Raw genomic sequence first — 13,222 nt, forward strand, 5'->3', positions numbered from 1 at the left:
ATGACTCCAAAATAAGCTGCAAAAAAAACGTTTCCTACTCACTCTTGTAATTTATCATCTGATTCATTAGCCTGAGACTCTAGATTGTGATTATGTTGCAACTGTTTTGGAACTAACTTGGGTATGTTTTCCCTTTTCAGAGAGCAGATATAGCTGTTGCCCCCCTCACCATAACATTGGTGCGAGAAGAAGTCATAGACTTTTCCAAGCCCTTTATGAGCCTGGGCATCTCCATCATGATCAAGAAGCCTCAGAAATCTAAACCGGGCGTATTCTCTTTCCTGGATCCTTTGGCTTATGAAATTTGGATGTGTATAGTCTTTGCTTACATTGGCGTCAGCGTAGTTCTTTTCCTAGTCAGCAGATTCAGCCCTTACGAATGGCACTTGGAAGACAGCAGTGAAGAACCACGTGACCCTCAGAATCCTCCCGACCCTCCAAATGAGTTTGGAATATTTAACAGCCTTTGGTTTTCCCTGGGTGCCTTTATGCAGCAAGGATGCGATATTTCTCCAAGGTTTGTTCCATATCACTCCATCACCTTTTTGCATTTTATGGTCATTTTCTGATGCCATGGTGCATATATGTTACTTTTTCAAATTTCTTTTGAGTTCCAAATTTTTTATTTTGACATTCCATTCAATGCCAAGCGCCATCATCAAGCCACCACGCTTGCTTGCTAACATTCACCTCCAGAGTGAGTGGCATTGCCTTATAACGCCATTTATGCATTTCTGCCAAACTTATGTACACCATGTTGAGGCTGTAAAATGCATAGGGTTTTCTGTTTTCAGCAATGCTTGGAGGGCTACCGTGTTTTTGCTGCATATCTCATTTTACGGTCATCTCCTTGGTGCATATAACATACTCTGCTTTGCAAAATAAGAATTGTTTATTTAAAAAAAGTCACATGCAACAGCATTTTAAAACACCTCCACTCCCGTCATGGCTTCTGCTAGTCTTTTTACTTTCTTTTGTGCCTAATTTCTCTAGTTTTGTTCTTCTTGAACCATCCTTTCATCTATTACTAATTGGCTTACCGCCATCTCTCATATGTTCGGGTCTCCATATGTGCCCCTCTAACAGTTATTGCATACTGCCCTGACTGTGTATCGTTATCTCAATCCATGTTGTCCCTGTGTTCATAGTCAATATGGTCTAATAAGCATTGCCAGTTTCCATAAAGATTTTTCGTATTCATGAATACAGTCCTTCTGAATAAGGCTGTAGTAAAACGTGTTTAATATTAGTTCCAATTTAACAGAGAACACTGGTATTAACTATTGTAGAATTAAATTTCTTTTTTCAAGAAGCATTTTGAAAGCCACCTGAGAATAGTGAAGTTCTCTCTAATTGAACAATGCATACTACAGATGTTTTTTGAATAATATATATGATGTTTCTACATTTACACTGGTAAAATATGTTGGTGATGTGCCTGTGATAAGCAGTAAAATTATCTAGTTTCTTAGTGATGGAGCAGTAGTTGTATTTTGTATGACAATATTTTAATAACCAGTTTACAGCTATTTTAATTATTAAAAATACCTGCTTGTTACAAACAGGATGCAGTTTTTCCCTTTAATGAGGTTGCTGATTAAAGAGAGACAGATCTTTTCTAACTAAGCACTTACATTCGAAATACACCTTGTTGATCTCCATATTTGTGTGCCTTTTTCAATACCTCAATCATTGAAAAGTCACCAGGTTTTCCTGGTCCATAGTGGTAGGGGTCTTGAGTAGCCTCACTGAAGCAAGTGACAAAACTTCTATGAATTTCCATAGAAAGGATCATGATTTAACCTGTTATAATGTAATAATGATCCTTTAAGTTCACAGTCATTGCACGTTCAAATCTCCTAATGATTGCGGCAAAATCCAGGACTTTCAGAGATAGTGGCGTATGCCTGTTGGTATTTGATGCAAATCATGCATATGTTTTAAAAGTCTTGATAGCAACAACTACATTTCATACTTACCAACAGATGGATAAATATCCTATGTAAAACACGCACACATTTTTGCCTGGATACGACCATGCGTTAGTTTTTGCAGTTATCAGTGTTTGGGTGTGCTGTCTCACTGTATAGTTATAGCTGTTAGCCTTCTCCTCCTCTTTATCCACTGTGTTTCTGCTTTCTGCCTGAATTCTGTATTGAAACTTTGCCTCTCTGCTTGCTGTTAAAGGTGATGAGTAGTGATAACATTTAAATTGCTGTTGACCATGTGTGTGCCCAATATAAAGGACCGGGAAATAAGCACTGGGACATCACATGGAAAGCTGCAGGCATTGCACTGTTTCCGCTAGGTCTGTTTATTGACAGTTAAATAGAAGTGCATAGGATTTTTGTTAAGCTCTCATGTGACTCTTTGACATGTTCAGCCATTTACCTTATATAATGAGTGGAACATATTCTAGTTTTTTTCAATGCTACCATGATAAGTGCCTTGGAAATACCTACCAAAAAAAAGAAATAGCAGTAAACCTATTTATTTTGTCTGTCCGTCAGAAGCTATTAGCTCAGTACTAATACATGGCCCTCATTTGAAGACCTTGTCCAGTTATTTTGTTATCTTTCATGATAACAGATTCCGGGCAGTTACATGCATTGTTACTGAAAAGAAGAGGAATTTAATACCTTGGTTTAAATTCCAGAAACACTGTTCCTTTGACCGATATGTTGATTTAAGTTGGTTAAATGTCAGATTTCTTTTCCGTAGAAGGGACTAGTCCCAAGTATTCCATTCTTAATCCGTATCTTTGTAAGGTTACGCCATTCACAGTACATTGACTATGTGAATGTTTCATACTATTTTATTGCCATTAAAAGGGGCTTCATTCTTCCATTGTGAGTTTTGTCTGAATAAATTTCTTATATGAGAGCGTACAGCACTTGTAGAGAGATGCCGACAAGCAGTCTGGAGAGATCACTTTTGTACTTGCTGATAAAGGCTCTTTCAGCTGCCTTTGTGTGGAACAGCTGTGACATCTAATGACTAGTTAGATCTATCCTCGGTGAGTATGCTGTGTGGATATTCCAGAGGATATATCCCTATACTCTCCTCTCTGTATTTAATAGGAGTCGTCTAAACGGAATCAGATAGCAGCCAAAGGATGGGGGTTAACGCATCCCTTGATGGAATCAACGTTTGTTCCAGCAGTTTTGTTCTGCTATCAAAGGCTGCGGTGTTTTCTGCATAGTGAGCTAAAGCATTGAAAATTCACTTTTGATGAATCAAAAGTAGATTATTAAACTTGCTTTAATGTAAGATGTGTACAGCAAATGGAATCAGGAGAAAACACAGTCGAATTTGTAACACTGTTCTGAGCGAAAGTATCTTTGAAATCTGTATGAGAGCATGTATTCTCATTTTGCTCTTTATTCCTGTGGAATAGATTAATTAATTGCTGATGGAAAAAGACAGGGGGTTCATTTGAAATTATCTCAGGAGGTTGGTCATTTAGGAGGGTGTATTTCTAGATCTCTATTTTCACAGCAGAAGACTCAAGAGACTCCTATTAAAGGCCATGGGAATGACTTTGTGGGACTTTCAAAATAGCAATGAGAGCTGGGGAGCTAGATACTTCTGAAACTCCCACTGCCAGTTCCTATGATGGAAGCATCTCAAGTCAGCGCTTTAGATGCTGTGATTTATTGTGTTCTGTCTCAGTAGCTGAGGCGAGGGCCGCCCGGCCGCGTGAGGCTGGCAGGAGGGTAGAGGGCTGGCTGGGCGTGTGAGCAAGGGGCTTAGCGGGTACCAGATAACGTGTGCTCAGAATATGGAGGGGGTCTAGAGTTTGTTGTTCAGGGTTATTTGTCAATGTAACAGCCGTCTTGTATCGATCGGAAGAGCCCAAGTAAAACTTGAGTAGTGTGAGAAGCTTATTACTTCTGTGTACTATAGGAAATCAAATATGTTTCATGGCCATGAGTAGAAACAAAATTCAAGCTTTTTTGATAAATAAATGAGGTTTTGTTTGAATGTACTATTCTCCTGGAAACTGAATGTGAATTTATATATTTATTTTGTTTTTCTCGTGTTACTAATTTGCTCTCATTTGACTTCATGCTTCCTTTTAAATTTCCTCTCAAGGTATGCACTCTTCCTGTTTACTTCCTTTTGAAAACACCGTCTGACCTTGTTTTGATAATTGAGTTATAATTCTGTTATTCCAGGTCTTTGTTACTCCTCTCATTTGTTAACACGCTAATGCATTTTAAAATAATGCCATGCAAAGTATCTATTTATTGAGGTAATTTGGAAAATAACATGTTGGGATAAAGCATTAGTTGTTTGTTTTTAAATTACAACACTGCGCACTTGGACAGGTATGTCTTCATCAGAAAAAGTGGTGCTGGTATTAAAAGCTATGATTGATTTTTCTATAATTATTATCTGAGTAATGGACAAACATTTCTGTGGTTCACTGTACAAACCATACAAGTATTCTCTTATTACCAGCCCCGTGTTTATGTACTAACCCTTTTTATCCCACATCCCTCTACAACCAGCCCCTGCAGTGGGTATAAGGAGTCTTCATATCAGCAGATGGACTGGGGGGAACTGGGGTCCTTTGGACAAGGAGGCTGCCAGGCCATGCTCGTCCGTGTTCTTGTTCTCTCTGTCTGTCTGTCTTTCCTTCAGTGTCAGCTTTGTGGTTTGTTTTGTTTTGCTTTTGCCCCATCCTGTGCTACCACCAATTACAGCTATGTCAGCCCAGACTGCTTCAGATTAGCAGCTGTTTAATCTTCCTTGTCGTGCTCATTGGAAGACTCCGGGAGAAACGACTCTGTAGTGACATCCAGCTTTCTTTCAAGTGACCTCAACTCTTCTGAGAACAGCTCTGGTGCTTATCCAGCAAGACCCCTCTCTTGCATGTAGGACCCTCAGGGAAGTGCCTTCTTTGTCAAGGGATCATCCCGCCATGCCCACCTTCCCCTGCCTCTCAGCTGTTCTCCAGTTTTTGTCCTGTATCTGTCTGACTTGGTTCATACAGGTTGCAAGACCTCTGGAGCAAGATATTTTTACCTTTCTCTGTGTGTAATGTGCTGTATGAGCATGCAGCTCGACACAGACTTTTTATTGTTACAGCAGTGTGAGCTTGAGGTTTCACTGGTTTGGAAAATGCTTGTCTTCTGCACATCTTCATCCCAGCAACCCATCTGTCCTGCTAACAGAAGGGGCAGCTACGAATGCAAGTAAGACATTTCCTATGGGAAACTATAGGGAGAATGAACACATGCTATTTTGTTCCCAATAGTTCTGTTGAATTTATCTAAAAACCTTGGCAAGTCTTTTCTTCATCTTCTTATTTCAAGACCTACTGTAAAGCAAGAGGGCCACGGGAACCTGGAAACCCCAGATAAAGCTAGTCTTGCTGTATGCAAGTGGATGTTTCATCTGCTGCGCCTGCTAGCCAGACTTCTGCTCAGTCTGGCTCTGAAACTGTCCACCTCGCTGCAGGGAGGAGGAATTCAACTCCAAGTCTTCTCTGAAGATGGAAAGTATGTAGTGAAGGAATGAACAAAAGGGAGATGAATTTCACCTGACCTAGCCATCTAAAAGCAATAGGCTGTGTTTTAGTTAGGCATCTCGGTTCCCTCCAAAGTCATGAGACAGATGGGCACCTTCGGAGTTATCCCACACTACAGCAAGTGAGATAAATCTTTTTCTGAGGGTGTCTGTCTCCTCTCTTTCTCTCAGCTGGCTCCGAAGGGAGCCTTACGCGACGAGTTCAGCAGGCACTGCTTTGTAGTTGGCTAAAGTTACATCAGCCCTTGTTAAGAGGTTGCTTCAGTGTGTAGGGTATCGAGTTCTAGAAAGCAGCTTAAGCCAAGACCCTAACTGGTAAGGGAGCTGCCAGAAGGGATGTTAGCCATCTGTAAAATCCCAAGAGATTCACTCGATACCTACAAAGAATGTAGAGCGAGGTAGAGATTCCTTGACTTACTACATTATTCTGGATTTATATTTCTGCAACTTACCTGTGCAGCTACTCAGTAGCCTTCTGTTAGTGAGCACAGCTGCAGCACAGCCCGGGTTGAAACTTGGAAGCCTTTGATCCTCTTGGGAGGCCCTCAAGAAAGGCAGGGAAGCCTCCTCCGCTTGTTGGTGATCCAGCAGATGTGTGCCTGCTCTGAGGAAGCCCACACAGGCCAGAGCGATGGCGACGTCTCTGAGAGTTCACACCTCGAAAGTCATTGCTTTCTGATGGACAAAGAGGTGATGCTTCACTCCTCAAGCTTCCCAAAGCTTTGTAGCCACCTGGACCGCCTTGCACATTGGTACGGACTTGATGCAGCAGTCCCGGGGTGCTAACGGCGCTGGCAGGTGGTGCATGCTGTAATTCATGGGGACCAGCCTGCATCTGCCCTCTCAGTGGGAGCTGCTGCTTCAGCTTCTTGGGCAGAGGAGAGTGGAGAATAGCAGTGCTTCATCTCTTAGTTTGTTTCTCCACATTCCTCTAACCTATTCCAGAATGCTCTCTCTGTTTTTATTGTGTTGGCGATTTTTTTTCTTTGGTGTGTTTTTTAATGTTGGATGGATTCTTTTTATTTTCTTTCTGTTTTTTTCTTAATAATTTAATGGGATTTTTTTAAAGGCTCAGGCAATCTCAGGCTCTGGCCAAGACTCGGCAGTTTACCAGCTAACCCCCCAGTGTGGGTGGGGTGGGGGCACATCACGAGACTTTTGCTTTTTTCCTGTCTCCGTCTGTTGGTAGGACAACTTGTACCCACTGTCTGGGGATGGCACTGAGGGGCTTGAAGGAAACAAATAAACAGGTAAGAGTTCTCTTGCTTTCTCTTTCTTCTTTTCACACAAACTGAGGACTACAGCACCCAGGCTGCACGCATTTAATGTGTCTGGGATTGATTCTTCCTCCACTGGTATCAGTAGAGTTAAGGGAAAACATAGGAAATAGCTTTGTCTCAGCTCCTGAAATGATTCCTGGTCAACATGCTGTGTTTGAAGAATGAGCACTGTACATGGCGGTGAAATTCCCCACCCAGCTGAGTAGCGTGGCACTGGCATCCGTCAGCCCCGAACAAATATTTTGAGCCTGATGTTCGATTGCCTTAAAGCATCAAGAGCTCTTACTGACAGGATCTAGACCTCCTGACCACGAGGCATTTTGTAATTATGTGTTTACAAATAGGCTTTTTTTTAGTCCTTATGGTATCCTTTTAAAAAACAAAAAAAACCCCACAACAAAAGCAGAACACAAATTATTTTCTGCTTCCTTCTCTGTTGCTCTGGTGGTTATAAAGCAGGAATACGCTTGTCTTGGAACAGTGCAACGTGCAAATTTTAATTAACATAAAATAGAAACCAGCCTCTCTCCTCACTTCAATATGCAGATTCAGTCTGTAATTCCTGCTAGGTTGTGATGAGAGAAGGATACTGGATCATTTTTGTTTTATTCCTTTGCATGTTTACTCAGATTCCTTTTTGCAGTTGACTACATCTTACATTTTGAGAGTCCATGCGCTAAAAGGTACATCTGTGTCCTCCAAGCTGGGCAGCCCCCAAAGAGACATGGTGCTGCCATATCGCAGCAGGCAAATCCAGCCTCAGGGAAAGGCTGGGCAAGCAGAGAAGAAAAAAGCCTTCTGGCAAAAGACTTCTCCAGCAAAGGGTCTGTGGAGGTCAGGAGAGCTTGTTCCTCCCCACGCCTCCGGTGGGGTTGGCTCAGGTGAATTGTTTCTAATTGACTGGCCTTGTTTTCACTGAAAGACTGGGCAGAGTTTAACGAGGTAACACCTAGTTTGCACGCCGAGTTTGCTCTCCTGAGGAAGGCTATCAGGAACCGGACAAAAGGGTTGTACATGTGAATTTCTCTTCAATGAAGAAAAAAATAAATCAAGGAATGTCTTCAAAGCAATTTGATGATGTGTGTTTTTCCATAGATCTCTCTCAGGGCGAATTGTCGGAGGAGTCTGGTGGTTCTTCACTCTCATCATTATCTCTTCCTACACTGCTAATCTTGCTGCCTTCCTTACGGTGGAAAGGATGGTTTCTCCCATAGAGAGCGCAGAGGACCTGGCTAAACAAACTGAAATAGCCTATGGCACTTTGGATTCAGGCTCAACCAAAGAATTCTTTAGAGTAAGTCTGCTAAATCTCCATTAGAGCTTTTCTAAACTGTAAGTGCCTAATATACGGTTTTCAGTCGTTTGTTTCTACCTAACTGTAATAGCTCTGCTGGTGAAAGCTGCTTTGAGCAATCAGGACAGGCCTGAGTGCAGATTTTAATATCAAAAGGCATTTTTTCAAAAATGGGTGGTTTTGCTCAACCTGAAACATCTCAGGACGGAAAACCTGACCTCTGCTATCACGGGAAGGGTTTTTTTAACGCCAGTTTTAGAACCTCGGTCTGGTGGTCAATAATGCAGTCGTTAGCACAATATTTAGCAAAGAAAACACTTGGAGGAGTGCTGCTCTTGACCTACTTGCTCCTGGTGCCCAGCTGGCAGCCGCTAGTGCCATCCCACATCGGTGTTCACGTGCCGGAATGAGAAGGGGGGTGGGGGGCACGTGTTGCCGGTCGTTTCTATATGGTGCGTTGATTGCTATGGTCGTTGTTGCTATGTCTTCATTGCTCGCCAGTGTCTGGCTGTGGCTGTATCAAGCAGTGAGGGGTGAAACATTTGTACCCCAGAACACTGGTGTGTATTCACCTTGGTTAGGGAAATGCTGGGTTTGCAATATTTGGGGGTAGGGGGGAGTATACACTTCTATTTAAGATTATCCTTTCTCCACTTGCCAAGCCACAAGCTGAACTGCAGAGAGTTTGGTGAGGGTCATTAAAAACTCTAAATATGACCTCAGACCACTTTTATGTCTCTAAAAACGTTGCGACCTGACAAGCTCTTATTTCTGGCCTTTCCAAGGGCGATCTGAAATGCTCAGCCCTTTCAGGGAGCTCTTGGCTCTCTCTCAGCAGTGCCAATCAGATGCCATTCAACATTTTTTGTATAGAAAAGTGGTCAGTGCTGCAGGACTAATTATTGCCTGTCACGCAACTGGCCAGGTGCACGTGTGAGGGAGGAGGGAGACAAAAAAACCCTTGCTGCTGTAAGCCGGCTAAATAGTGATGGCTCCTTGAATAAATACTGATGGCTCCTTGAATTTGCTTAAAATTTCACTACATGACCATACACGCACTTACATGTATGTATAAATCTGGTGTAAAGCTGGAAGTGAATGCAAAGGTATTTTATGGGGCTTTTGTACTCTGCCTTGCTTATGTGTAATGTCTTTATATAAAAATAGGTACTCAGTAGCTCTTAATTAACTGTAGTGGCTGGTACGTCACAACAACTTCTGTTTTTATTAAAATCATGTAAGATCAACACTGACCTTGTAAGGGTGACATGAGTGTGTAAAAATTTGTATTCTGTTTAATTATCAGCTTGAGGCAGTATTATCTGCACAGCAAAAATGAGTTGAGTGGACCTGTCAGAAGTGGTAGCACAACTTGATTAGAAATATTGGTGCTGTTTACTGTCACTATACTGTTCTTAGGGGAAAAAAAATCTTCTTTTGAATATCTCGTTACCATTAATACAGAAAGAGGGATTGTATGGGGGTGTTTCTTCATTTCCTTAATAGCTTGACATAACAAGGAAATCCCTTCTCACCAAGAGATCAAAGGAATGAGTGTTTTGTGTGAAAGGATACAAAGTCTAGTAAATCTATGAATACTTTGTTGTGCTGTTAACAGTCTTGAGATGAGCTGTGACTTTCTCCTGGCGCTGGAGAAAGCGGGGCTGTAAATGAGGATGATCCGTCAGGAGCTGCCAGCTCCATCAGGCAGGGAGAGGGGTCGGATGGGGAAGGAGGAGAGCAGAGCCCCGGCAGTGGTGGAGCGGGGCGTAATGCCTGCTCTGGGTGATCTGGATGGGCCAAGTGGGAAGGAGAATGGGCCCTAAGTGGTGCTTCTCTTTCCTCGGCGTTCTCAAGGCACACAACATAATTTCAGTTGTGTTAACTTTTGCAGAGTAATTAATTTGAATAGAGTGATGCAGCCATGAAACTGGTGTAATTAGAGTCTTCTTCAGTTGATTTGAGAAGGGCAAAAGCTTTGCCTTAGATTAAATGCATACGTTCACATAAATACTTCGTTGTACAGTCTTTATTAGCTACTTAATAAGATGGTAAACATGGCTGAAACTTGAAAAAACTCTTAGAGGACACTTGGTTTCTGAGCGCCTGCTGCGCAGACTATGCCTGCTCTGTGGTTTGGGATACTTTCCTCCCTGTAAGCGCTTTTCTCACTACTACTGGAGCATCAGTGGGAGTGATAGTGGTCTGAGTCAGAAAAAGCCATGAGTTCTCCTGGGTACAGCGTGATGCTTATTCCCTCTGTGAGGGGAATATCCTCCTGCGCCCGTTCCCCACCAGCATTTAACCAATTCAAACAACAGTTGCCTGAGTGGGTCAGGATCATCTACCCAGTGAGAAAGGAAGCTTCTAACTGAGGGGGTGGCTACGTGAGCAAGTTAGTGCAGTCCTCACTTATACTGGTTGCCCATGGGCATGTACACACACTGGCTGCGACACGCGAGAGGTAGCTAAATCTGCCCTAGAGATGGAAGAGGTTGCCTGGCTGTCAGCAGGAGGTTAGCACATGCGTAAAGGCACCAAGAACAGTAACTTGGCTTTGTAGCTGGGCCGTGACTTGACACAGGAGGCGCAGGACAGTCTCTCCGAGATCCCACAAAGAAGCTTGTATGGATATATCTCTTCCTAGAGCTGTAAAGCTAAAATGTTTCTCAAACAAAGATGTAATCAGATATTGATCTTAATGGCTGCTGTTGGCCACTGAAAAGTGCCAGACTGGCAACAGCAAGGAATAATTGCCTCCTAATGCATCATAGAAGGACTGCCCATAAATGAGCTTCAGATCACCACCATCTTGTCTGTGCTGGAAGGAGCTCATTTGGAGCCTTCAGTCCGTGGCTCCTTTCTGCCAACCCCATTTCCAACTAGGATCACTTCTGAAGGTTTCTTTTACAGTGATACCTATCTGCTAGGAACTGGACCGATAGCAGCACCTCATTTCAGATGAACAGATGGTAATGACTTTCAGCCACTTCAGACCTGGGCAGACTCCAGCGAGTGACCTATTTTATAGTGTTGGCTGTTCCCCTGAACATCGCAATGTCTCCCAGATAGACGCTCTCCCAGCTATGTCGATTAAAGCTAGATACACCATTGCTGTTTCAAGAGCGCACAATGACTGCTGTCGGCGTGACACTGCTCTCGCAGTTACAGCAAGAGAGCCTGTTTCTTCTTAACAGTTTCCCAGCGGGCACTATTCACACTCCTCACTTGTTGGTGACCCTCTGCATCAGGGCATTTGTCCTCCCAGTATACCTAAGAACCAAATGATCCTTCCTGTATTTTCATGGTTGTTGCTTGTTTCTGCTCAGAAACATTTTGCATTTTGCACTAATTAGCTTATAAAGGCACTTAAATGGCAATCAATAGATTACATCAATTCCCTTTTGGCTTTCAAAGGGCATTCATCCGTATTGAAAAGGAAAAGAAAGAACCTCTCCTTAGATATTTATTAGCACACAGTCGCAGATTAAGGACTCCAAAATAAGTCGCAGATTAAGGACTCCAAAATACCTCTTTCTCTTTCTTGAAGACTGGCAAAGGCCTGTACTAGAAAGCAATTTCAAATCACTAAGCTACTACTTTTAAGGGTGTATCTGTTAGAATTAACATCTTCTAATACATTCAATTAAAGCTTCAGCATATCTGAGCAACTCATCAAATCAATATAACGCCATTTAATCCAAATTCAGCACTGAGTCTAAGTGTAATACCACAGTCTAATAGGTTTCAGACCTCCCATATGCAAATATTCAAAAGGCATGACCTTTATAACCAATTACTAATTCTTATGTAAACTTGGCTGTATTTAAACTTCAGTGGAAGCAGAACGTGTTTCTAGACATTTAGAAGTATAGATTGCTCTTGAATTTCTGGTGGTTGCTTTTAATTGATAGCAGATATCTGTGTTAAGAGGCTTCTGTAAAATAACTTGCAAAGTATGTGTTTGATCCTTGACAAGCACAGCTGACCCGCTAGTACACTTTACTGAAAACCTGACATTTTGGAAGGTGTCCTTGAAATGGATCTGATGTGACAAGACTTCACAGGTTGAAATACTGAGGCAGGGAACATTTAGCAAGATCTTGCGTTAGGTCCTTCTCCCTTTTGTGGGAAATTGAAGGCGGCTCATGTCACACCATTACCAATGTAGTTAATCACTGTTAACTAAAACTAAGAGCACAAAGAAGGCCTCAAAGGACTGATATTTTGTTGTAGAACTTTGTATTTTTCTCAGCAATGGTTTCAAGGATGTCCCTGACAAAGTGACTCTGCTATCGAATGACTCTCCCGTGCCTCAGATGAAATGACTTGCTGCTCTGAAGTCAGTTCTTAATTTTTTCTTCTGGAAATGGGACTAATTTGACACCGTCTCCTATAGTATTCTCCTGGAGAAGCTGGCAGCTTGTGGCTTAGACAGGTGCACTCTTCGCTGGGTAAAAAAGTGGCTGGATGGCCGAGCCCAGAGAGTTGTGGTGAATGGAGTGAAATCCAGTTGGCGGTCAGTCAGAAGTGGTGTTCCCTGGGTCTCAGTATTGGGACCGGTCTTGTTTAATTTATTTATCGATGATCTGGATGAGGGGATCGAGTGAACCCTCAGCAAGTTTGCAGACGACACCAAGTTGGGCGGGAGTGTTGATCTGCTCGAGGGTCGGAAGGCTCTGCAGAGGGATCTGGACAGGCTGGATCGATGGGCCGAGGCCAATTGTATGAGGTTCAACAAGGCCAAGTGCCGGGTCCTGCACTTGGGTCACAACAACCCCATGCAACGCTACAGGCTTGGGGACGAGTGGCTGGAAAGCCGCCTGGCAGAAAAGGACCTGGGGGTGTTGGTCGAGAGCTGGCTGAATATGAGCCAGCAGTGTGCCCAGGTGGCCAAGAAGGCCAACGGCATCCTGGCCTGTATCAGAAATAGTGTGGGCAGCAGGAGCAGGGAGGTGATCGTGCCCCTGTACTCGGCGCTGGTGATACCGTTCTTTTATGCCTTTGTGGGCATGTTCACCACTTGAAATTCCTTTTCATCAGTTTTCTCAAAAAGTGGTTCTTTCCAAACCAGGTTCAGATGTGAGGCCTTTCTGGACTTCATATATACATA

At 42.9% G+C, this 13,222-nt stretch overlaps 1 protein-coding gene across 2 annotated transcripts in view; it reads left to right on the forward strand.

The window, feature by feature from the left end:
- The window catches only part of GRIA3 (glutamate ionotropic receptor AMPA type subunit 3), a 152,821-nt gene that overhangs the window by 108,781 nt on the left and 30,818 nt on the right, over positions 1-13,222 (forward strand). For both annotated transcript variants that reach the window (XM_059824329.1, XM_059824327.1), the window contains exons 11-12: positions 141-517; positions 7,911-8,109. In XM_059824329.1, the coding sequence (XP_059680312.1) occupies positions 141-517; positions 7,911-8,109 (576 nt within the window). The remainder of the gene's footprint in view (positions 1-140; positions 518-7,910; positions 8,110-13,222) is intronic.

The sequence above is a fragment of the Gavia stellata genome, chromosome 14 (genome assembly GCF_030936135.1).
Source record: "Gavia stellata isolate bGavSte3 chromosome 14, bGavSte3.hap2, whole genome shotgun sequence".
NCBI classification, from domain to species: Eukaryota; Metazoa; Chordata; class Aves; order Gaviiformes; family Gaviidae; genus Gavia; species Gavia stellata.